General features: G+C 53.4%; 1 protein-coding gene and 1 long non-coding RNA gene across 11 annotated transcripts in view; one reads left to right on the top strand and one right to left on the bottom strand.

Annotated features, from left to right (window-relative positions):
- Positions 1–7,685: 7,685 nt before the first annotated feature.
- On the bottom strand, positions 7,686–14,679 carry LOC107323176. Its single transcript, XR_004309386.1, has 2 exons — positions 13,798–14,679; positions 7,686–13,630 (listed from the first exon to the last, which is right to left on the bottom strand). It is a non-coding gene; the product is annotated as an uncharacterized LOC107323176 (long non-coding RNA).
- Positions 14,680–14,761: 82 nt separating this feature from the next.
- Positions 14,762–25,402, top strand: part of ZBTB46 (zinc finger and BTB domain containing 46) — a 36,640-nt gene continuing 25,999 nt past the window's right edge. For 2 of the 10 annotated variants that reach the window (XM_015881914.2, XM_032448523.1), the window contains exons 1-4: positions 14,762–14,907; positions 15,247–15,482; positions 20,362–20,480; positions 21,150–21,284. In XM_015881914.2, coding sequence (XP_015737400.1) covers positions 21,231–21,284 — 54 coding nt within the window. In that variant the 5' untranslated portion in view covers positions 14,762–14,907; positions 15,247–15,482; positions 20,362–20,480; positions 21,150–21,230. The remainder of the gene's footprint in view (positions 14,908–15,246; positions 15,483–20,361; positions 20,481–21,149; positions 21,285–25,402) is intronic. The other 8 variants (XM_015881913.2, XM_015881910.2, XM_015881911.2 and 5 more) reach the window with 7 other exon arrangements.

Here is a 25,402-nt window from a genome sequence, read left to right as displayed (position 1 = left end):
CTCCCACTGCTAATTTTGCTGTACCTTCAAGCACTGGATTTTAATTAAATGGATTCCAGTGCCAACTCGAGTCTCCATCCCAAACCCTGCGTGTGTATCAGTGTGGGGAAACAGAGAGCAACCCTGCTTTTGGGGTGGGAAAAAACCTTGTTCCAGGATCACTGCTGCCGTGGCTCTGTGAGGGCCAAGATGTGGGGCCAGGAATGGATTTGGGGCGGCTGGCAGCATGCAGGATTCCCTGTAATGGGCTGAGGCTGGTTCTGGCTGCTGTCACCCCCAAGCTGCCAGCAGAGCCTTCCTGAGGTTTCAGACACAGCTTATGCCCCCTGTGCTGCCCCCAGTTCTCCTTTTGCTGCTGGGACTTTCACTCTCTTGGGGGTTTTCTGTTGAAATGTCAGCCTGGAGTCAGTTCCCATCACTGATGCTGCTTTGGCTCCCACACTAAGGCACTGAGGGGGGATGTGGATGGCTGTGATGGCTGCAGGGATGTTGTATTTGGGGGCCAAGCAACATCATCCCTGTGCCTGGGCACCTCTCTGTGTCACAGCAAGGACACATCCCCCGGCAGCACATTGCCCACAGTGCCCAAGTCACAAAATATGTCTGTTTCCCAGCAAAGCCAGAAGCTGTGGCCTGCCCTGCAAAGGGAACCGTGTCCCAAGGCCCCCCACCACTCCTGCTCACCCCAGTCCTGGATACAGCAGGAGGGCACAGCCATTTCCCAGCTGTTCCGTGCTCAGGCAGGAGCTGCAGCTCTGCTGCTTCACTTGGAAGCTGACACAAGCTGGGCTCTGTGCCCCTTTTAGAGAAAGCCCTGACCTAGATTTCACTGCCCACTGCAAAGCTCTCCCTGTCGCTCCTCCCTGCAGCTGGAAAGGGCCCAGCGGAGCAGTCCTGGCTCACGCTTGTTAAGCTGGTGGCTATTAGCCTTGCAGAGAACAAGCCTGCACAGGATGCTGGGCTCCTGTCATGTTTTGCTTGCTGTTTCGCAGGCACAAGGCACTGCTGGAGCTCACTGTTCTGCAGGAGGCCACCCCAATGCTGCAGTGACAGCTCTTGGCCCCACCTGCTCTCCCCATAGCCACATTCCCATCCATCCATCCTTGCATCCATCCATTAATCCAACTACTAGTCCTTCCACCCACCCACCCATCTGTCCCTGTATCCATCTACCCATTCATCCATGTGTTCTCCCACTCCTCCATCCACCCACACACCAGGAGCAGAGCCTGACGCAGGTGCCACCATGCTGTCCCCATGTCCCCACTGCAGCTCTCTGGCAATCTGTCCCACTTGACCTCCTTTTTGACCCCAGTCCTTCCTTAGTGGGTTCCAAGCTGCCTGCTATCCTCTATACCAGGCTGCCATTTACATGGCTGCATCACCCATGCACCTCAAAAAGCCCCTGAGTGCTTCAGGTGGGAGGGATCCGCTTCCTCCAGCCCATCTTTGGCATCACTGTGGCCATGGGCTGGAGGTGACGGTGACATTCCTCTTTCCCAACCCACCCGCTGTCCCCTGCAGGCTGCGGGGCTTCGCCCTGCTGTCACCGTGTGCAGCCTTCCTCTTTTCTCAGCACCCAAAATAATCCCGGGGCCACAGCAGGGGGATGCCAGAGGTGATGCTTCCTCTTTCTGAAACATCACTGAGGAAGGGATTGGGACTCTCGGGTGGGGAGGGGGAGATGCGGGCACAGCTGGATCCCAGCTTTTCCTGCCATGCTGGGAACCCCCTGCCAGCAGCCAGGCTGTCCCACCGGATCCCCATTGCTTCTGAACACTGAGCTTCTCCCTGCCCAAAACTGCCCCCAGAGCCCCAGGACCCCATAGCAAGAGCCCAGGGCAGGGCTGGAAACAGGTTTTAGCTTCTCTTTTCTTCTGGGTTTAGTTTCACACCTCCTTCTGGAAACAGCCTTAAGTTCTGTCACCTTATCATAGCTCATGTGGCTGCCCTCAGCCCCAAAACAGCCCCGGGGCTGCATGGGGATTGCCTGAGCACCATGTCCCCGCTATGGGTTTTCTCCCTTGTCCCCACCACGTCAAACTTTGAACCATTTCACACCATGACACCTCTCTACCCCCAGCACTGGGAATTTCCCTGACAGCATTTGGGGCAACGCTGCAGTGGGGATTGTCCCTCTACAGCTCTACAGAGCCAGCCCTGGAGTCCCCACTCCTATGGTCCCTTGTTCCACAGTCCCTGTGCACCTGCAGGGCTCTGCTCACCATTGGCACCATGAGCTGCCATGGGGCAGTGGGCACTTGAAGGATGGAATGTACCCCTGTGGCTGCACTGCATGCCCAGAGCCTCGCAGTGTGGGGCATCAATACCATCCCTGCAGCACCCCACTGGGACATGGGCTGGAAATCCACTCCTCCACTCTTCTGCCTGACTTCTGCTCTGCCAAGGGCTGTGTCCCATCCCACTCACCTCACCCTGGGGCCCGTCTGGTACCATCTGCTGCCTGCAAACCCCCTGCTCCCTAAGCTGCTCTAATCCCCCAGATCCTACCTGTGTCCTGGTGCGAGTTGGCATCTCCCCCGGGGTTGTGGGGATGAGCACCCAGGGGTTTGGTGACATTGCCCTATGAGTGGTGAGGGAGCAGTGATGGAAAATGCAGAATGGATGCATTTTGGTTCTGTGTGGCTTTCCAAGAGAAGAAAAAGCAATAAAAGGTGCCCAGTGTCCCCTCCACCCTCATCTCGCTCCCTGCCCATCCATGGGGTGAGCTGTGTGCCCCAGCAGCAGGAGGCAACTCCCAGAATGTGGCTTGGCAAGAGAAGAAAGGGGGCAGGGGAGTGGTGTGGGGCCGGGGGGGCCTTCCTGGAGGGTGTGGGGTGGGAGGAAGTGCTGCAGACAGCTGCGCAACATCTGGCAGCACTGTGGCCCCCCGGGACCCCAAGGCTGCCGAGTGGGCTTCCTGCCCCCCCACTGCCAGATGTGCCCCCACATCCCACCCTTCCCTCCAGGCTGTGGCCCCACCTGTGTCCCGCTCTGCCCCGCTGCTCCCAGGCCCTTGTGGCCCTGCAACGCCCATGGGAAAGGCGGCCCCGTCACCTCAACCACCTCTATCCTTCCATCCTGGAAACCCACCCAAAGGGGCACGGCACCAATTCAGAACCGGTTATGGCTGTGGGGTTTGGCCGTGGCCCTGTGCCTAGAATATGGGGTTTGGCTGTAGTGTGGGGAGCGTGGAGTGCCAGCACTGCCCACCAGCAGCCCCCAGCCCCACAGTGTGTGGCCGGATGGTCCCTGACCCTGATCTCGTGGTGCCTGACCCCGCAGAGTGAAGCTGGAAGGAAGGGATGAGCCCCAGGCAGCAAAAATAGCCTCTGTCCTTCAGGATGGCTTCATGGGATTAAAAATAGCGGTGTTCCCAACAGTGGTGCTCAAGGGGACACGGGCAGAGGGGACAATTGGCTGTAGGGTCTTTGGTGCCTCCACGAGAGGATGATACAAGATAAAATCCAAAACAAAAGGGCCTGTGTCCCCATCTGGGAGCTGAGAAAGACCTTGGGAGTGGGGCTGGTGCACAGACACAGCCCTGAGCGCAGTGTGTTGGGATGCACACGGGGTGCGGTGCTCCCCCCGCGCTCCTGTGCCCCGTGGGGCTGCGCTCCTGCCTCCCTGGGACCGGTGTCTGGGATCGCTCCCACGGCCAGGGAGCGGCGGAGGTGGCGGCTCAGCCTCCGGAGGCAGGAAGTCAGCACTCGGGGTATGCGGGGACACGGGGACGGGGGGACGTGGGGAAACGGGGACACGGGGATACGGGGACACGGGGATACGGGGACGTGGGGACACACGGTGCCCAGAGAACCACAGGGATGCTGGCCCAGTGGGACATGGGTGACATCTGGAGCCCAGGTTGTCCTTTGGGCGAGCGCTGCGGGTCCCATCCTGTGCCAAATCCCCTCCCAGCAGCGCTCGTCCCCATTTCCACCGCTCTACTACGGGTGAGTTGCACGGCTCCTTCCAGCGCTGCAGGGAAGTGGCACCGAGGGCAGGAGCCGTTGTCCTGCTGTCCCCGTGTCCCCGTGTGCTGTTACCCCTGCCCCATCCATGTCCCCAGCACAGCACTGCAGGGTCCGGCGTTTCCCCTCCTTCTGCTCCCCTCCCCTCGGGGCCTGGGAGCCGCTTTTCTTTCTCTCCGTGTTTTCTTCCCACGTTTCCGCTCGCCATGGCAGCGCTGTGCACAAGGTCTGCTCCGAGTGAGACCTCCTCCTCCTCCTCCTGCAGCAACAGCAGCCCTGGGGAGGGTGCAGGGGACAGGAGCTGCAGCAGTGACAGCATTTCAAACTGGATAAAAGGATAAACCCCAGCTTCTTCCCTAAAAACCAGCTCAGAATTTGGGGCAGGCATTTTGCTTCCATCCCATAAGGGATGGGAATGGCCCCAGACACCTCCCAGCCCCACACGGGGCATGCAGAGGGATGCTGGCACTTGGGGCATCCTGCATCTCTGAGCATCCTTGAGAGTGTGTGCATGGAATGTGTGTGCTCATGGCATATGCCTGCACCTGCACATGTGTGCCAGCTCTGGGGGATGTGGAGTGGGGTTATGGGATGTGGCCATGGAGTGGAGCCATGGCCATGGAGGGGGGGTGGCTCTCCCTGGGCATTATCCAGCCCCAGCCAAGCATTATCCAGCTGATCCCGCTCACAGCCCCTAAATCCTTTATGGGGGTTACAACCAGCAGCTGCCAGCCCTGACCCCAGAAGACCCTCCATGCGCCCGCTGTGCCCACACAGGGTGAGACTGGAGCCCCCCTTACCCCTTCTCCCTCCCCTCTGCCTCCCCCAAGCCCCAGCTCCATGGCCAGGAGATGAAAGCAGGGCTGCCCTCCCACATCCTTCCCTGCGAATTCCTCTCCCTCATTCATCTCTCCGGGGGTGCCCGGCTGCATTTATCGCCGCAGTGGAGAGGGCCGGAGGAGACCTTCGCGTTTTCCCCTCTGTTATAAATAGCATGAGATTTATTTTCTGGCAGCATGGAAAGCCCCCGGGGCGTAAGAGAGGAAGCAGACGGGCTGGGTGGGGGGCGGGCAGCGGGGGGAGAGTGAAAAGGGCAGGAAATAACCCCCCGGCTGCAGCGGCCCCGCAGAGGGGAAAATGCTTCGATGCAAACAGAGTGTGGTTAATATGGAAACTCCCAGGGCAGAGCCGTGCTGCCCCGTGTCCTGCTGTCCAGTCCTCAGCCCTGCCTGGACACCCACCCAGCACACGCTCCTCACCCAGTGGGATGAGCATCTCTGGCCCCACTTTATGCAGGAGGAGATGGGGATGCTCATGGACCCCCTTCAGCCCATGCCCTTCCCTGCTGGGCAGTTCCTTGGGCTTGTCCACGACCCCCACTCAGTGGCCGAGCTCTGCCTGTGTAAATCACAGCAGCCTGCTCCATAAATCACTGCAGGTCACTCTCGGGAGATGCCCTCGGTGACCCCAACCTCACTGTACTCCCCTGCTGTCCCCCTGCCCACCCCTGTGGATGGCCCGGTGCCACCCCCTGCATTGTCCCATGGGACACCCAGCTCCCCACATCCCTCCCTTGGTGTCACATCCCACTGCCCCCAGCCGCCCCCAGTGACCTCCCTGTGCCATTGGGGTGGGGGGGTTGTTCTTATTTCCTGGGGACATTTTGTCATAGACTTTCCCCCTTCCCCAGTCCCCGTGTTATCGGCCCTGCGATGATTTCCTCCCTGCCCACCCACCTGCTTATTTTAGCCACTTCTTCCTTCCTCCCAGCTGCTCTCCAGCCCCGCTCCATCCTTGCACCCCCCAGCCCTGTGCCCCCCCCAGCCCCAGCCTGCCTGCGGAGCCTCTATTTAAGGCACGATCCTTAAATTGAAGCCTGTAGACACTGTTCATAGCTCCTTGGCTCTCCGTCCTGCTCCTGTCCTCTGCCTGAACTCTACTGCCAGCCCCACTGCCTGCTCCCCCCCCTCCCCTTCCCCGCCCCCCCAGAAATATTTGCTGGCTTTCTCCAAGGCAAAGCACTTGGCAGCAAACCCTCATCTCATGAGTGACAGCCTCACACCCGGCGTCTCTGCATGCAGGAAGGGTCCTGGCATGGGGACATCCGTGGGGCCGGGTGGTGCTGGAGGTGATTTATGGCAGTGAATGTCCCTGTGTCCTTCAGGAATGCATCCCCACAGCCATGTCCCCAGGGGAGGACGCAGCCCCCAGTGCTGCTGCACAGCGCTGCCACTGAACAGTGGGGACGTGGGGACAGAAGGACGTGGTGACATATGGACATGGGACATGATCCCCAGCAGCATCACCCCATCCCAAGCTTGGAACACAGCAGTGCTGGCACACAGGGGACACCTCTGCTGTCCCCACCCGGGCACGGTGCCGAGCTCAGTGTGCTTCGTATGGCCGCAGCACAGGTCCCTGCACAGTGACAGGGACGAGTGGCTCAGGCACTGTTTCCAAGGTAACCCCGGATGAGCACGGCCTCCGCATCCCTGCGTGCCCCCGCAGATGGAGGAGCCTCCGGGGGCCTGGCTGCAGTGAGGGCTCAGTGAGGGCAGCGGGGATGAAGGGAGGGATGGCTTGTAGGGACAGGATAGGGATGGGGTGGGGATGTGGGGATGGGATGGGGATAGTGGCAAGAATGGGGATGGAGATAGGAATGAAGACAGGGATGGGAACAAGGATAAGAACAAGAATGGGGACAGTACTGAGTGTGAGGAGGAGGGATGGGGAAGGAGAAAGGTGTGAGACATCCCTGCCCTCCTGTTCCCAGCACGGCTGTCCCCTGGGCATGGGTGTGCGCGGCACATCCCGGAGATGGGACCCTGGGGATGTGGGGGAGCAGGTCAGGGTGTTCCATCCTCACATGGGCTGGACCCAGGGTACCTCCCATAGAGAACAGAAATAGGAGCTGTGGTTCCCCCACCCAGCTGTGGGCATGGGGCCAGGGCTTCTCACCCCGGGGACACCCATGTTGGAGCCCATCCCTGGGCCTCTCCTTTCCTGAAGAATGGGGTGAGCTGTGCTGGTGGCCCCAGCACAAAGATGAGTCCAACCCCTTCCACCTAGACCTGGGGTCAGATCAGCCCTCCCTTGCCCATCTGCTTTGCTGCACTCTAACACACAGAGTACCCTCGGCCCACTGGCAGCAGCTATTTCTTATTACAGTATGTTCCGGTCCATTGCCCACAAGATCTGCATCCCAGGGACCAATGTGACTAGGAATTAGATTCTTCTCTGTTAATGAGTTTATGCTGGTAAAGGGCTCTGAAGATGTGAAGCTCTGTGTAGGAGCTGAGCCTCATCTGTGTTATTGATCCCACTGCAACATGGATCTCCAGTGTGAAACCTTCCGAGCCCAGAGGAGGTGATGGGGAAGGAAAAGTCCCCATGGGGTGACGTGGCTCCTGGATGCTGCCAGGAAACCCACAGCCACCAACCTCTGCTTGAAGCATCCGCACCATTGCTCATTCAGTCTTATTATAGGGCTGGTAACAGGACTGTTAATGGCAAAAAAACCCCACACTAAGGAGTGGGGAAAATGATCTGAGTCCTGCTCAGCTCCTAACAAACAGAGCTGTCATCCCTGCAAATAGTGAGTGGTTAATTATGGCATCCGCCAGCGAGCAAAGATGGGATAAAATTGCTCCAGGTTTATTGTATTTGGCAAATCCCCCCTTTCAGTAAATAATTGCTGTACTCTAACGAGGCTCCTTTCATTAATTAAATTAATTTATTCTTGGTCTTTCTTAAGACTTCGGATGCTTCTTTTCTTTAGGAAGGAGTAAACAGCCTTGTGCTGCACACAGGGCATCATCAGGTGGTGATACAATGGCTTTAGATGGAAACTGGCTCTTCCTCCCGCCTCCAATGATGCTGTGACCATGGCACACCCTGCATGGAACCTCCTGCTGCCCAGCATGGGAAACTGGGAAGTAATTCATGGTGGGAGAATGATGGGATTATGGAGGTACCTAAGCCATGGAGGTTCCTGAACCATGGAGGTCCCCAAGTTGTGGAGGTCTCCAAGCCATGGAGCTCCCCAGGAGACAGAAATCCCCAGCCATGGAGGTCCCCAGCCTGGGAAATGAGGCAGTTTCCCCAGTTAACTGCTAGGTAACAATGGAACCATGTAAGTACCCAAGCCATGGAGGTCCCCAAGCCATGGAGGGACCTCAAGCCATCCCCAAGCCATGGAGGTCCCCCAGATGTGGAGATCCTCGAACCTTGGAGGTCCCCATGACCTGGAGGTCAGTGCAATGGCGATGCTGTGGGTCTGGCCACCATTGCCCCACGCAGGAGCTGCAGGAAGCAGTTGGAGTTTTCGTTTGGCTCTGCTAGCAGCAATCACATTGGATGTCCTTGATGGGCTGTGCAGCCCCATCCCAGCCCCGGGTAACAAACTGCATCGGAGCCAAAACCAACTGGGCGGGCGTTGGGTGCCGGCGCTGCCTGATGCGTGGGGAGGATTTCCTGCTGGCCCTGGGCACGCTGCCCCTTGGCCCCGACCTCTCCCAGCCCCATATTTTCGGGAAACGCCTCCTGGCTGCCGCCTTTGTTTCCCACATCAGGGCAGCCCCCCCCCTCCCAGCAGCGCTGCGGTGGGATGAGGGGAGAGCAGCTGGGAGGGAGCTGGGGGAGAGGCGATGTGCTGAGCCCAGAAGGTGGGAGAGGAACTGGGAAGGGTGGCTGCGAGAAGGGCACCGAAGGGGCTGTGTTCCTGCTGCGCCCGTGGGAAGGCAGAGTTTGCCTGGCACAGCATTGCTTTGTTCTGGTGGGGAGGAAATGATGCTGCTTTCCCCGAGTTCAGCCATCACCCGTTCCCACCAAGGGGAGGAATCCTGCTGGGCCTTGTCCTGATTGCTGTGGGACAGCATACGTTCCTTATGAGCTCCATGGCTTTGCCCTGAGCTTCCCTAAAGGGAACCTGTGCCACCTATGGCTGCAGATCTGGGGTCCTTCCAATGGATGCCACCATCCTTCCGTGAAATCCTAATGTCCTTCCATTACATTTTAGTGCTTTTCCATGAAATCCTAATGCCCTTCCAATAGATCCCAAGGTCCTTCCATGAAATCTTAATGCCCTTCCAATAGATCCCACTGTCCTTCTCCAGTTCTCCCAGTGCCTCCATGATCCCAGTGGATGTGGGAGGGGGATGCAATGACCTGGCAGCTGCTTCAGAAAATGGCTAAAAGAAAAAAATGCAGGTTAAAAGAAAAGAAAAAAGAAATAAATAAAGCAAAAAACAAAGCTTTGCTGTTGGTTCCTGTTTTGGGGTCTCCAATAGCTAAAGGTCCCCAAGCATGGAGGATGCAATTTGGTACAAGAAGGAAACATCCCCTCCATGCTGTGTGTGTACAGTGGTCAGGATGGGGCTGCCCAGCATCTGCTCAGAGTCTGGGGATTTTTTTGGGGGGGTTCATATGGCTTCTTTCCCATGGATTTGCACTGGAGACCTGCTGTACCCCTCCAGGCACAGGATGAGGATGCAGTATGGGGGCACTTCCCCATCCAGCCCCACACAGAGTCAACTCTCAAGGTCACAGAGCTGGGCAGCGCTGGGCCCAATTCTGCGTGCTGGGGGAACTTCACTGCCCTGATTCCCATAAATAAAGCACACAGGGAACAGCCCCTTCTCTGTCCCAGTAATTCTGGACCCCAGAGGCCACGCGTTGTGTGCTCAGCAGATTGCTGGCTCTGCTCCTCTGCTCAGTGTGCTCAAAAGCCTCAGTTGCCATCAGATGCAAAGTGTGAGTGCTTGGGGGACATTTCATGGAGATATCACTTGTCCATCCATCCCACAGCCGTCCCATCTCAGTTCTACCCCACCCCAGGGCTTCTCTGTGGATTTCTATCTGTGGAGTCCATGAAGAACCACAGCATCCCATGGCCCTGCAATGTGAGCACAGTGGGGGCACAGCAGTGGGGCACATCTCCCCCCCACACACAACCCCAGCCCCACCAGCCCTACCCAGCGGTGCAGGGCCCCCATTTTCAAGTGACTCAGACTCACCCTTCCTTCCTCAGGAAAACCTGTGATCAGATAAAGCCATCAAACTATCTGGTACGAGTAAACAAACTCGCATCTGCACGGATGCAGGCTGTACCCCCCGTTAATCCCAAGCAGAGAGCAGGCAGCATGCCTTTCCCCTGCCCTTATTGGGGCCAGCTGCAACCCTGAGCATGCACACACACACACAGACATGTGCAAGGATGTGCAATGAACTCCCATTGCATTTGTCTTTGCCGCAGCTGATCCAGCTGCAGAATGCCTTCATCCCCCCCTGTGCTGCATGGAGCGATGCACGGTGCCCACTGGGGTCAGCAGCACTGGGCAGAGGAGGGAGAGAGGGGGAGGGAAATGTTTAAAAACTGCAACTGGAGACAGATGGGCACCTGCCCCCGCAGACATGACACACTGCCAGGCTGGGAAAGAGCAAGGGGAGGTGTGAATGGCTCTGAGAGCCAACCAGGAGAGCTTGGGTTGGAGTGAGACAGCACAGGGGGCTCACAGCCCTAATGCAGCCACTCGCTCTGCCCAGCCCTGCTTCTTCCCCATGGAAATGTTCCTCTTTTCCTCTGCTCCGGCACTGCTAAACCAGGGAAAGGAAAGATGAAGATGAAGCATGGTTGCAGCTGTGCAGTGGGAATGCAGGCACTGAGGATGCTTGAACTGGGAAGGGTTGGGTGCCAGAGGGACTTTTGTGGAGCTGCTTTGTGCTGAGAGCCATTGGTGCAGTGCTCAGAGCAGCAATGACAGCAAGTAGGTTAGGCTCAGAAAGCAGCTGTGGGCATTTCTGGAGGTGGAAGGAAAATGAGGATGTCTCCAGCACTGCCATTCTGCTGCTGTGATTGTCATCAGCCCCTAGGATCCCAGCTTTACCAGAATAGTGCTTGTCTCCCCTCCTGTCCCCATCTTTCAATGGCTGAAACTGGGTCAGACCGTCAGACCCCACATAGCCATACTGCATGGTCCCATAGGACACACAGCAATGGGAGAGCTGCCTGGAGGTGCTGGGCGCTGCACTCACTGTGATCTGGGAGTGCTAGGCAGCACCAATGGCCTCCCAGATGCCTCTGGTAGTACCCATTTGATGGGCAGCCCACATCACAGCTCCTGACAAGCAATTTAATGATTCAAATATTGTGGGGGAGGGGGGAGAAAAAGGTTTCTTATTTACTTCATAACACTTTTTTGAACATTTTGCCCCAGTTCTCCTCATTCATTGCCCCACATTCTCCAGCTGTGCCCAGAGCTCTGTGCAAACAGCAGCGAAATGTGGCGTACCGTATTTAACCTACATAAACCTCAAATGTGGCCTAAATTGTTAGGCGAGCCACCAATTGCCGGGCTAAACCCAAAACCACACTCCCCAACCCTTCACAGTTATATATACATTTTCACTGTTGCTCTGTGCTTTCCAAGCGCAGCTCCATTGCATTCACTATTTATATCGTTTGCATGGAACAAAGGGCTCAGAGACAGACCTGCAATTTGTTTGGGTTCCAAGGGAAACAAAATCTTTGCAAGCAGAAGAATATACCCGAGATGAATCTCTCTTAAGCACAGAGTAGTTTGAGATACTGCAGCAAAAGGGATTTAGCTTGAAAACTAAGCTGTGATCAGAGCGATGCCGACGTGGGAACATCACCAGGGGACCTGGGTTGGCAGGAGTGGATTTGCTCATGGCCATAGGGGCTGCTGGAGGTGTGAGATGCTGCAGACATCCAAATTCACTGCATCCTTCCTGCATGGCGCTGCTGGCATCAGACAGAAGCACGCTGCAAGCACCAGCGTGCAAAGAGGCGAAGCTGAGCCAAGAGTTGTGAAAGAAAAACTCCAATGGAAGAGCACTCTGCTTGCAGGCCATCCCAAAGTGCTGCTTGGCAAAGGGAAGATGCCCCACATCAGCACCTGGCAAAGCTGGGAGAATGCAGAATGCAGCCAAAATCCAATGCAGGCACTAGGCTGCCTGGGCTTCCCATGGAGGAAATGGGGTTTGGGAACCAAAATGGCCTCTGGGATTCCCATGGAAACAATGGGGACTGGAAACTGAAACTGCACTCAGGCTTCCCATGCAGAGGAAGGGGATTGGGAGCCAGAAGAGCCCCAGAGATCCCCACTGTGGCCACTGAACCCAAATGCTGCTCTGGGGGCTGTGCTGCCACCAGCAGGGCCTTGGGGTGAGCCCACAGCCAGCGAGTGGGGCTCAGAGGGGGAATATTTTTGGAGATGAAAGATCAACTGTTTGCTAACGTGGCCAACACCTTCGAGAGCAGCACCAAAGGAGGTTGGTGGGATGCAGCTGACCAAGTGCTTTGTGCATGAGCACCATCGCTCACCCTCCGGTGCACTGACAGCCCTGGGACCCACGTGAGGCAGCTGCAGTGGGAAGAGGTGCAGTGTGCTGGGATGGAAGGAGCGCCCGACCAGCAGCGGGATGAGGAGGAGCAGCTCGTGGGGGTGATGAGGGGCAGCTGGGTGGGAAGAGGGAGTTTTCCTCTCCGGGGTTTTTATTTGCAGTCTCCCTTCACCATATTTAGTAGGCTCACGACTTGCCCTCTCTAGTTCATGGAGAATTCCCCCAAGTGTTTACTCCCACAACCGAGCAAATGCCTCAATACACATCATGGAAAAAACACAATCGACATGCTCACTCCCACTAGAGCAGGAATTCCAACTCGCCAGGCTCCAAGCAGGAGTACGTGCATGCGAGAGAGAGACAAACACAGTTCATTAGTGCAGCTCAGATGTGGTTCACTCCTAAAATGACCTGGTCAGGGCTGCACACCTCCTCCCTCCCTTCCTTCGTGGTAAGAAACCCGCTGACCTTTGGTCTGCAGCAATAGGGACAGGAATGTGGGTCCTTAACCCTTCTTTGAGCTGCTCTGAGCTCAGCGGATTGTCCCAGGCTGTGCAGGGCTGAGGGCAAGAGCCCTAAAATCGCTTCCTTCCTGCAGGGCTTGGAGAAGAACAGGCTTTGGTGATGGAGCACGCTGGAAACAAAAGGGGAACTTTGCAAGCAAAGCTGTCGCATCACAGATCTCTTGGGATTTTTCTTTTGCACCTCCCTTTCCCCTAAAAAATTGCACTAGGGAAACAACAACAAAAAACCCCACAAAAAGGAGTAACAGAATAACGAGGCCACTCGGCTTTTTCAGCACGCCTCCAAACCAACCACAGGACAAAGGCACAAGAAATTACCTCGGCTTATTGAATGCAAAACCTCATTCAGTGCACATGGTCTGCACCCCCCAACACACCTCCAGAGTGGGATGGTTGTGCTTTTCCCTTCTCCCGTGTCTTGTTTATGGTGGCTTCTACACCCCAAATCCCACAAACTACACTGGTTTTTTCCCCTCCAACTTGCTTTTTTTTTTTTCCTATTCGTTTATTTCCATGAGTTTTCTATTTATGAGAAGAAATCACATCTAAGAAATCACATCATTTCTAAGGACAGAGTAATTGCAGTATTTACCTAAAACACAACATAAATTCTAATTAAGGGGGGGATGGAGCTACTTGTGATCAGCAGAAAGAGACAAAACCTTCCTGAGACTGAAGCCCTGTGTGCTGAGCAGCTCCAGGCTCCACGGGCACCTTCTGCTAGCAAAGACCTTCAGCTGGAAAAGGGATCTTGTAGAATCATAGAACGGCCTGGTTTGAAAAGGCCCACAGTGCTCACCCAGCTCCAACCCCCTGCTGTGTGCAGGGTCACCAACCAGCAGCACAGGCTGCCCAGAGCCACATCCAGCCTTGAATGCCTGCAGGGATGGGGCACCCACAGCCTCCTTGGGCTGTTCCAGTGCATCACTGTGTGTTACCTGTTGGTGACAGGGCAGGTGGCAGCGGGATGCTGAGCTGTGTGCGCTGTTTTGTAAGGCTCAAAACTGTCGTAGGAACAGCCAAGTTCTGCAAACTGATCATTTGCATTTTAATGGAGCTCTTTCGAGGAAGGTGCCGTTCGGACTCTGTCGCAATACGAACTGAAGGGAGGTAATTAAAAAACACAACGGAGCTGAAAGACGTTTCAGCTCTCATTAATTGGGTTCAAGGTATTATTGAGGGTAATGGGGGATGAAACGGGAGGGGGGGGGGAAGAAAACACGTGCAGGGACATCTGTGTGCTCCACAATGATGATGTGTGAGCACTGATAAAGCACTGATGAGGCTCAAAGCTCAGCACCAGCACAGCCCCAATGCGGCCATGTATTATGATACAGGGTGTGCTGCCACCCAGGGCTGATCCCTGGGTCACACATGGCCCCAGCCCGGCCCATCACCCGCTGGGCCAACATGGAGGGCAGCACAGCCTGTATGTGCCCACACCCTACAGCTGCCCTGGCCCCATGTGCCCCCACCCGGCTCCGTTGTACGAAGCGGCCCGTCACAGCTGGGCTCAGCCCGGCGGACCCCGCTGGAGGACCGACCCCCCTCTCATCCCCCATTGCCGTCCCGTCGTGCCCCGCGCCGCCGCAGCCGTGCAGAGCGCCCCCTCCCTCCCCTCTCTCACTTCCGGTGTCCGGCAGTGCCGCTGTTGGCGCCCCCGCTCCCCCGGCTCAAGGTGGGGGCGGGAGGGGGAGCGGTGGGCGGGGCGATGGGCGGGGCTTAGGGAGACCCGCGCGGGGCGGCAGCCAATGGCAGCGCTCCTAGAGGCGAAAAGGGGCGGGGCTAGCTGCCGGCACGCGCCGCGCGGCACCGCCCCCCCCACCCTCCGCGCGCCCGAGGGAGCGGCGGGAGCGCGCCCGGCTGCCTCCCCCCCTTCCTTCCCCCCCCCCCTTTTCCCTCACTCCCTCATCCGACTTCACCCCCCTCACCCCCCCTCCCCCTTCCCCTTCCCTCCCGCCGGGGGGAGGCTGAGGCGCGGAGTGACCGAGGGAGCGCGGCCGCTCCTTCCTCCTCCTCCTCCTCCTTCTCCTCTCCATGGGGCCCAGGTAAGCGCGCGCCCCGCCCTGAGGCGATGGGGGCCGTCATGGCCGCCCCCCCCTCAGCGGGCGACCCGCTTCCCCCCCCCCCTTATTCCTCCCTATTCCCACCGTTATCCCCATCGCAGCGCTCCATCGCCATCGATCCGTACGGGGATGGGGGGGGTTCACCTCAGGGGGTCACTGCGGGGGGAGGGGGGGAGGGGGGGGTCCACGCTCATGGGGTGCGGGTGGGGGGCAGGTTTAACCCCCCGTCCCTCCCCCTTCTCCCTCCTCCCACCCTCCTCTCCTCCCGCCCCCCGCCCCTCCCACAACCCCCCCCCCCCCCTCCCCGGTAACCTCCAAAAGGGGAATTTTCCAGCTGGTAATTTCTGCTGCGTCAACACCCGCCCGGCTCGAGGCAGCGCGGCTCGGTGCGGTGCGGGGGGGGCACACACACACATACACACACACACACACACTCACTCACTCACTCACTCTCCCGGCCGCCCCGTTGTCCCGTTTGGGCCCCGCCGCCCCCGGAGCCGCCACAAGTTGGAGCGAGAGTTTGTCGGGAGCCCCCAAGTGCTGCTCGGAGGGATGAGGTAACGGTGCTGCGGGGCTCCCTGCGGCCCTCCGCTTCTCCTTGCCCCCTTTTACCCCCCCCCTTTCCCCCCTCCTCTTTTTCCCCCTTTTCCCCCCCTTTTTTTTTTTCTTCTCCCGCTTTTTTCACGTTTTCTCCCCTTTTACCCCCTATTTTTATTTTATTTATTATTGCTTTGCCTCCATCCAGCCCCGTTTTGGTTTATTGTCTCCCCCTAAAGCCCGGCTCGCAGCGCCTCCATTTTAATTGCGGGCTGACATGGGGGAAGTGACCCTCTTTTAGAGATAATGACAACACGCAATAATAACAACACCCTTAATGGGTGATAAAACAACCAAACCCCAAAGGCGATCCCCGCTCCCGTAAGGGCTGTGGGTGCCCCCGTGGGGCTGTAACAAGTGCAGTGCCCTCTGCTTTGCCCCCAAGCCGCACAAAGTGCCCCTCGGGCGTTATAACCCCTTTGTGTCAATGCCCCATTGACAGCTGTAGGGCCGGGAGGAACCCTGTGCCTTAGCGCTGTATCTTTGGGGGTCTCACCTGATGACGGGAGGACGAACAAAGGGGCACTTGAACAGTTGGGGATGGATTCCCGACGCTGTTTGTGCGGTGGCTGCGATGCACTTGGCACGCCGGGCATTGTTTGCGGCGGTGCCGGCTGGGAGGTGCGTGCTTTGCAGGCAGCACCTGCACTCGAGTTGGTGCCTTTCGGTGTCACTTTGATCCGATCCGGGGCCGGGTCCCGGCTCTGAACTCCATAAAGTATTCATTATGAGTGCGGTGCTGCGCTCGGAGCTGCTCTGCTGTTCGTGTGTTGCGTGTATCTCCCATAAAGGTGATGGGGGGACGAGGCTTTTCCTTTTATTTCCCCATGCAGAGCTGATGTTGCCCAGGATGGATGAACTCACAGCTCTCCATACCCACACCTTTCTTTCTATGTCTCTTACAGCAGCTTTGAATTGCAAACAAATAACTACTTTCCCATGGCAATCCCACCCAATCCCATTCCCTCGCTGTTTGTCAAGTTGTGTGTTGGGAAATCCTTAATGCTGGGGTGGGGGAAAGAAACAAAACCTGACGGAGGGTGGGGTGGATCATTAGTCACAGCGATTTCAGTGTGCAGGGCTGGATTGTCACTTTCTGCTGCTGTTTTGGGGACTGGCAGAGCTCACAGCATCTCTCTTATGGGATCGAGTTGGTTGTAGCACAGCATTAGTAAAAACCCCCCAGTGAGTATATTGGGATCATTCTGATGCTGAGCGGTTATTTATACGTGTTAAAAGCTGCTGCATTCTATAGCACTCAGGATTCAGGCTTTGAAAACATGACCTGTACGCGGGGCTCTTGGAGGAGGAAAATGGGCCACTTTTTCCCCGTGGTCTTTGTTTTCTGGGACAGCAGAGGAGATGTTCTTTGTGACAGGGGTTGGGTTTTTCTATCTGCTTTTCCTCTGAGCTCTTCCAGTTCAGCACCCCCAGCTCTGCAGAGCAATGAGAGCTCTGTTACCTGCTGTCAGCCCAGCTCCTTAACCAAACCTTCATGCCTGCGCTCTCCTCTCGCTCTGATCATTTCTTTGCAGATCTGTTTAGTTCCTGACTGAAGTTTCCTGTCCTGCAGCACTGGCTGACACCCACCAGCGGGACCGCAGCACATCAGCCTTTCCCTGCACTCTTTCCCTTTCTGTGCTGCTCTCAGTGCCTGCCCGAGTGCTCCGTAACGCTCTGTGGACTCCCCTTAAGTTGATTCAGTGCATTCATGGTTGTTGAAAGCTTAATTATTTTATTTGCTCCTGTTCACAGGGTGTTTTCTAACTTAATGCCAAACAAAGAGAGGGAGCGACCTGCAGCTGTTGTGCTCATCCTGTGCACACACTGTGATTCCCAGCAGGTTGTGTCCATTGTGCAGAGCAGTGGATGCTTTGTATCAGGGGGTTAATACTATGTTTGCTGTGTGTTGCACTTGGTTTACTCCTTCCTGAGTCAGCACACGGCTCACCTGTATTATTTGCATGAGATATTTGGGACTTCTATTGTCCAGAAGGTGAAAGGTGCTGGGAGATGGAGCTGGAGGGGGTTAGAATTCCACTTTATTCCTTCAGAACATCCCTTTATTCCTCCCTCTTGTTTTCCCCAGGTGGCACCTTTGCATTACAGCCCCTTTCCCTGAGCTGCTGTCGGATTTTCCTCCTTTTTATCTGCCTTCCTCTTGGGACCCATCCCATCCCATGGCTGCCTGTGGAGTGCTGGGCTCCATCAGCTGCTCCTGAGGAGCAGGGATGCCTTGTTCGCTCCCCTCTCCTAGAACACTATGTAGTGTACTGATGAAACATCACAGATATGCTAAAGATGCTCTTTGTAAACGCGGTGCAGCCTGAGGTTCTCACTGCACCTCCTTACAAATGAGCAGCCATTCCCTGAGCAGCTCCTTCAGCTTTCTTTCCTTTCCGTATACTCAAGAAACATCAGGTTGTGCTTTGGCTGCTGATGAAGCGTCGGTGCTGAGTGCCTCCCATGCACTGCGCAGGCAGGTCATGGTCCTGGACAGCAATTCTAATGAGATGGAAAGGTGTTCCACTGGGCGGTGTTGGGTTGCAGGGAGGTGAGGACACACACAGGCATTATTGGAGCTGTGTAGCTTTGCAGGTAGGGTGAGAGCCAACCCCTCTGCAGCCTGACTGCGAGGGAATCATCCTGCACTAGATTGCTTTACATTGGATATTGCCTGTGTTTGCTTTATGGCGAAGCTGAGGTGGGGTCTTCTGTAAAGCAAGGAGGACACGAAGCCTCAAGAAATATTCTACAGACACAGCCATTGGCTTATGTGTGGATTAAAATAAACTTAGTAACAAGAATGTCGGAGCGCATGCCAAGAACTTAGCTGCTTAAGAACCCTACTTAGAAAAGTGAGCGGGGTTTTACACATTAAGGAATATGTTTATACCTGTGTCCGCTTCAATCCCCAGCTACCTTCCATCATTTTGGTCTCCTTCTTGTATCCAAAATGCCTGTTCCACCCCAGCTGCTTCTCCCTCTTGTGTTTCTCAACTTACGGTTAATATTTCAGGATGAAGATGTTAACAAAACTGACACCTTTTATAGTGATATACCACTGGAGGAAATGCCTTTCTCACCAGTGCTCTGAAACACAAGAATCAATAGTCTGTGTTGGCTATTAGAGCTTAAAATACTCAAACCTGACACCAACTAATTAAACGCTGATAAAAGAGGTAATCAGGATACAGTGCTCCTAAAGTCCTGCTCTACAGTGCAGGAGGATGAGGTGCTGCCAAAGCACAAGAGCAGCTTACAGGCTTCCTTCTGACTGCTGTGTGTCTCTCCTGCCTTCATTCCTCTTCTGGGTTTGATCAGCTGTTATGGGATGGGGGAAAAGAAGGATCAGATTGGCACTACAAAGTTCGAAGGGATGCCTGTCCAAGGCACTGAGTGCTGTACTAGGAACTACAGACATGAAGGAAGCAGAGCACCACATGTGTTGTCTGCTATTGTGGTCCCAAATCCTGTGTCTCTATTCTCTCCTTTAGGTGCCCTTTCCCTCAGCCCCCCCTATAATTCCCTTTTAAAATCACCCTGTGATTTTTCCTCCTTGCCCTCCACCCTTGGTACGTTCCGGGTTTGGGAGTTTTAGCAGAGATCCCCATGTGAAAAAGCCAAAAACCCAACAAAAGCATTTGGGGGGAAGCTCCCAGCAGGGTAATTCCCACCATGACGTGCCTTAACCTTCTTTCTCACTGGTGCTTTTTATGTTGGGTTTTGGGTAACAGAGGCACAGATGTGAAGTCTTTCGCTTCGGTTATTTTTGTGGCTGCATTGTGAGCTCAGCTCTTGCAGGAGTCAGTGGCACTGGGACAGGTAAGCTCAGTTGGTCCAGCTGTTGGGCTCTCTTTAATGCTGACAGAGGATCAGACAGCTGAATTCTCATCTCTCCGGTGTCACGGGACCTCTTGAACCTTCTCAGTGCTTGCTTTGCCATTGGCTGTTCTGTGCTGTGCCCCACACGGATGGAGATGGAGGGACAGAGCTGGAAGCTGTGGGGAGATGGATGAGGGAAGCACGTGGATATTTCCACCCTGCATTTCCTCTGTGCCTCATTGCTGTGCAGAGAGGTGTGCACACGGTGCCCTTTCAGAAAGGTGCATCCTGTTGCATTAGCTGACAGTTGGGACGCGTTCCTTCTGGCTGCATTGCTTTCCTGGTGGGCACATGCATCTTTTTCGATGGCTTTGTGGGTTTTCTTCAGAACGTTTGACTGTCTGTAAAGAGGAAGAGGCAGCTGTGTGCTGCCCTGTGGCTCAGGCACGGCATTGCCTTTTGGAGGCTGTGATTCAGCAGAGATGAGCAGGAATAGAATTTGGATGTCTCCATTCTGTACAACGCAGGCAGGGTTTCCTTGTAACCTCAGGCAAATAGTTTGGTTTTGGGGTGTCGGTGAGAATGACTGTAACAGTGAGGTTGGGTTAATATTAAACCCGTGTGAAGGGTGTGTGTTGCAGGAGTCGTATCAATGCTAATTATATCTTTATGGTGCTAATTAGAACATGCAACGCTGATAGGAGATCTTCAAGCAGCTTCAGCAAGTGTAGTTTTCTGTTGAGTGTTCCTCAGAGCACTTCGGTCTGGAAGCGTGGCCAGAAGCTGTCAGTTAAAATCTGGTGTTAAACTCTGCCTTAATGCAAGGGAAGGGCTAACTCGCTTTCCATGCATGTAGTCATAGCAGTATTTCAGAATATTCCACATTTGAGCTGGGAAACAGTCTCGTAAGCATTGAGTTGTTTCACCTGTTGCTTGTGATGAAGTGACAGTTATTTTTTGGCTTCAACTTCATGTAGATTTTCACCTTCCTGTTCTTTCCATTCCCAAACGCAGGACATCTGAAGAACCTCGTGGAGCTCCTTCCCACCTTCCTTCCCTCACCAAACCATGCACGATGCAGCTGTGAAACATCGTGGCGCTTTGCTTCGCTAACAGAAAGCATTCAAATACTGGTAAGTTCAGAGCATCCAAAGACATTGTCATGTGGTGATGGAAAGAGAGTATCCAGAGGGTGTCTTGTTAGTAAAGCTTCCAGGTGTTCAATAAAATTTAGTGGAAAAGCTTTGTTCGTTTCTGTTTTCTGATGTTTTCTTTGTGATGATCTGGGGTTGTTTTGTCTCATAACCTGGAATGGCATCAGCCATAGGAACTGTCCCTCCCGTGTTCCAAGAGGAATATCCTGAGCATCCCTTTGCAAACACAGGCTTTGTCAGGAGCTCTACTGGCAACTTTTAGGCCCAGTATTTTACAGGTCAGATAAGGTGAACTGGTGCCCTTTGGGCCACAGATGTCTCTTTGAAAAGTCATTAAAGTGAGAATGTTTTCAAAAGCTACCAAACAGGAAACACTGTTGTTTCGTGGGTCTGTTTGAAGTTTCAGTATCCAAAGTTAGGTTATTTTTTCCCATACTTATAAGAAGTAACTTGCTGACACTATTGCAAGAAGGTAACCTGGCTTTAATTACCTTTCTTGTGTAGATATGCTTTGAGTCATCATCTTTCTGTTCATTAGATCATACATAGATCTTTTGTTTGGAGGGGAAGGACTTCAGCCTGTACTGCTGCTGTTCAGTGATCTTGTCATTCAATGCTAAGAACATGTGGTTTTGTCTTTTATTACAGCTCTGTCATTCTGCAAGAGTTCACCCCAGTGCTGTTGGAAGGCCAAGAGCAGGGCACTGCTGTGCTGCCCTCGGACTGTTGATGTCCTCAGCTGCTGCAGGAGAAGCACCAGAGCTGGAACCCAGTTTGTTACTGGTAAGCAGTAATTGGGGCTTTTTTCTGTTTGTTTTTGCTTCTTATTTCTTTTTAAATTGGAGTTTCTCTTAGAAGGCCACTAAAACTCTTTTCGCTGACTGTTAAGAACACTGCAGAGAAACCAACATGTCTGGTGTTTTTTTTCCCTGAGTTCTGCTTTCTAATTGCTCTCCTTCCAAACTGAGGAGGCTGACAGTTTTTCCCCAGCTTTAATTTTCCTGTGAAGTTCTTCATGCACTGTCAGAATTGATGAAGGTTAATAAATGATTTTCTCTAAGCTACCCTTGGAAGTCCCATCGTCCTGCTGTGTTTCTGTACCCGCAGGTTCTGCAGGCTGGAGCTGACCCAGCAGCCTCAAGTCAGTGGTCTGACAGGTCCCAGCCACACACACCACTGTCTGAAAGCTGTGAAGTGGGATGTGAAATGTTTAATGATAGCTCTGTTGTTTTTGTGTTCTGCTTACCAGGGTTAGGGTTAGGTTTTGCTTCTGGTTCTTGTTCAGGTTGCAGAAGCCAAGCTGTAACAGCTGAATGAAGAGCTGGTAGCACGAAGCTTTCTGAACATCCTTATTCCTCTTGCTGAAACTGGCCCTCATCTAGTTCCTAATTGCATTTAGATCTCTGTGTTTTCACAGCAAAAGCGATTGTAGCCTGATGGTGTGGTCTTAAACATATTGTATGTCCTGACAAGCTCTATATCCAGACAGGTGGAGTGAAATCCCTTTAATCCACCAACACTTAGCAGGGAGTGAGCTCTTGGCTGTGTGCTGCAGCTGCTGGAGTGCAGTGTTGGAGCTCTGCTCGTGGGCTCCTGGGCATTACCTGCTGAAGAGATGCCAAGTGGAACTGCTGATATGAGTGGCACTGGCTTCAGTCATACAATCATAGAACAGTTTAGGTTGGGAGGGACCTTTAAGACAATCCAGTTCCAACCCCCTGCAATAGTCAGGAATACCTCTGTGTAGACCAAATTGCTCAAAGTCCCATCCAGCTTGGCCTAGAATATGGGTGTTTTAGTGAATCTCCATCAGGTAGATGGAGCAACAGTCAATGAGAATTGAAGGGGCTCAAATCTCCTGATAAAAATGCACCTAGGCAATGCAGCTGTGGGGTTGGTGGTGGCAGTGAGGTGTCTTGTGCTTGCTTTTTTCTTTGTTTTGTTTAAGTTCACTGAAAAACATATGACCAACTTCACAACATACTGGTTTCTTGAATCAAAGTAGAAGAATTTCTCTTGTGGCAGCTGTTCATTTTCATAAGCTGTGACTTCCACCTACTTTGAATAAAACCAAAACACAAATACAGTTTTGGAGAAAGCAGTATAAGGAAATGAAAACTATCCTAGTAGCTGTGTGCTCTTCTTCAAAGGCCCTTGTGAGGCGACCCTTCAGCTGGGAGCTGTGCATTGGAAAAGCTCAAGTGGTGTCTTTGCAGGGAATCACCACCCGTTGATGTCCCAGTTCTTCCATTCTCTCTCTCATTTGGAAGGATATTCCAAATACAGGCACTGTCCTTTTCAGTTGTTAAGGTTACATTGTGATTTTGTTCTTTTCTTTTTTCCCTTCAGCACAGGGTGTGTGGGTAGGAGGAATCCCCTGTATTTCTGTTGTCTTTAAATGGGTAAAAGTGAAACTTGTGCATACAGAGAACCTTGTGTGAGGGGGAGCGTCAGTCCAATCTCACCTTGCAGAGCTCTTTTGGAGAGGAATTTAAACAATGTTGGAATGTCTTGGGAGTGGAGATATGGAGACGACATGGGGAAGCAGCCATGGGGTGGGGAAGCAGCCATGGGGTGCATTTGTTTTTGTTTTCTTGGTGGTGGGCTTTCTTTTGTATCATAAACCATCCGAGTGAATTTTGGTTCCTCTTTAATCTGTTTTTCCTTTTGTCTGGAGACGAATGGGGGAGGAAACAGCACATTTTTGGTGACATTCCAGCTGGCCTATGTTCCCCAGGGAGCACGGATTGCCCGGTGGAGGTGTGTGCTGCTTGGTGCTCCCTAACCAGAGCCCTCTGTGCTAAGGGTGGAAGCTTACATTAAGAAAATGGCACCAGGCTAAATGCCACAGGGTTCCAGTTTTTAGAGACAGCAAGAAGTCTTTTCCTCTTGTATGGGGCCCTCAGCAGATGAGGAAGAACTGTAGTCCATTTCTGCTGCTGTTTTCTGTCGGAGTGAAGGGAATGAAGCTCTTTGGAGTTTATTTTTGTCCCCACCGTTTCCCAAGGGATGGGATGGTGGAGCCTTTCATCTGTGTGCTGCGTTTCTTCTCTGTGGCTCTTGCTCAAAATTGAAATAATTTGCTGAGTTTAAGACACTACTCATTTGAACCCCTTAATTGAGAGATTTTGGTCGGGGGATTTATTCCAGGTATGTATGCAGAGAGGTTGGCTGTGTAAGCATTACTGACTCCTCTTTTTGCCGGAGGTGAAATTCACTTTAAGTGACTATTCTGTTTACTCAGGCTGTTATTATGCCATCAAGTGATATTTTCGTGTACAAACAACTGTACTGCTAATGCAAAATAAACACTTTCCGTAAACGGTGCATTTGTACAGCTAGGTTCGTTCGAGTTGGGGTTAAAATGTGTATAAATTCTTAATGCTTGCTTTAAGACCAGAGCTTTGACAACACAAGAAACAAAAAGCTGCCCTGTATGTTGGCAGAAGTTGGCAGGAAGGTGATGATTAAATCTCGCTGGTTCTTTTTGCTCTTACATGCAAGCGCTGTTTGTTTAGGGATGATTTTTCTAGTTATTTCTAGGAAAGCAATGGAAATACGGTACTATCTGTAAACTGACTTATGGAGAAAGCCTGCTCTCAAACCATTTATTTAGTGGCAAATCTACAGATGAGCTCTTACGGTTCATTGGCTTCTTGGAAAGCTGTGTTGGGCCGTGTGCTGTCACCAGGGGCCCAAGCCAAAAGAATTTCTGTACATGTTCAGCTTTGAGATCCTTCAGTGCATTAAAGAGACCAGTGGTGAAGTAAAAAACAGCATTGATCTTTGGGGTCCATCTCTAGCAATCTCAGTGGTGTCTATGCTGCATTCCCACCAGGATGCGGAGGGGCTCTGCCTTTCTGAAGAAATCCTTCCACTGTATCTTGTAAGTGGAGATAAACATTTTTACCAAGAAAAGGAGGGAATAAAAAGCCCTACACCAGCCAAGAGGCCACAAAACAGCGTGTGAAATTGGAACAGAAGAGCGCAGGGTTTTGAAGCTTCCTGAATTTTTAACTACTAGCAAATTGCCTTAAATTTAACTTGGATTAATTCCCTGGTGCTCCTTGACATTAAACAGATGTTCTCGTTTGACACGGGTAGACAGAAAACTAATTAATTCCTCTGAATTTGAGGCATATTTAATTTTCTCCCCCGAAGACCTTTCATTTAAAAGGTACAAGGCTGTGACAAATGTTGGGTGGGGGATGATGTGTGCAGGGGGCAGACCTTTAGCCAGGGAAGGACCAAGACATCCCCAGTAACAATTGCTGCCATGGTAGATGTAGGCACTCTTGTCCTCAGTCTAATCAATAATACTCAACATCTTTGCTTGCACACTTGGAAATGCTGTCACAAAACCTCCTCCCAGTGGATGGCTGCTGCTCTTTGTGATGGGTGTCTTCCCCATTCGTCTCTCTTTATACTTAAGATTTAAGTGCTTTGAAACAAAGCTGTCATCATTTGCACAGGGCGATGAATCTTTGCATTACTTTAACATGAATTATTGTATTCTTTATATTCTAGAACATCATCAGATGGCTTTGCTTTCCTGTCCAGAAGGCACCTCCTCCTCTTGTCCCCAGCCCTTAGGGATGTGGGCATGCACAGGGCTGCGTGGCTGCAGGGTGTCTGCTGTCAGCAGGCAGGAGAGGAGCCAGGGAGGAATCTTTCAGGGTTTTTTATTATTTTTTCTTCTGTGGTTAGTAGAAAAATCTCTTGATAGGAAATTAAGTCAGAGGGAAGCTATTTCATAAACAAGCTAGCAAGTGCTTCATCAGTCAGAAGCGGTGGATTAGTCAGTCTGCTGCTCAGACTGCTCTGCTCTAAACTGAAGGTAGAAGAAGACAAATGCCTAATCCAGGTTGTTGGCGTAGGCAGCATTAACAGAGAATGAGGTG

This window comes from Coturnix japonica, chromosome 20 (genome assembly GCF_001577835.2).
Source record: "Coturnix japonica isolate 7356 chromosome 20, Coturnix japonica 2.1, whole genome shotgun sequence".
NCBI lineage: Eukaryota > Metazoa > Chordata > Aves > Galliformes > Phasianidae > Coturnix > Coturnix japonica.
The sequence above is the reverse complement of the archived record's forward strand: the minus strand, read 5'-3'. Positions and strand labels throughout refer to the sequence as shown.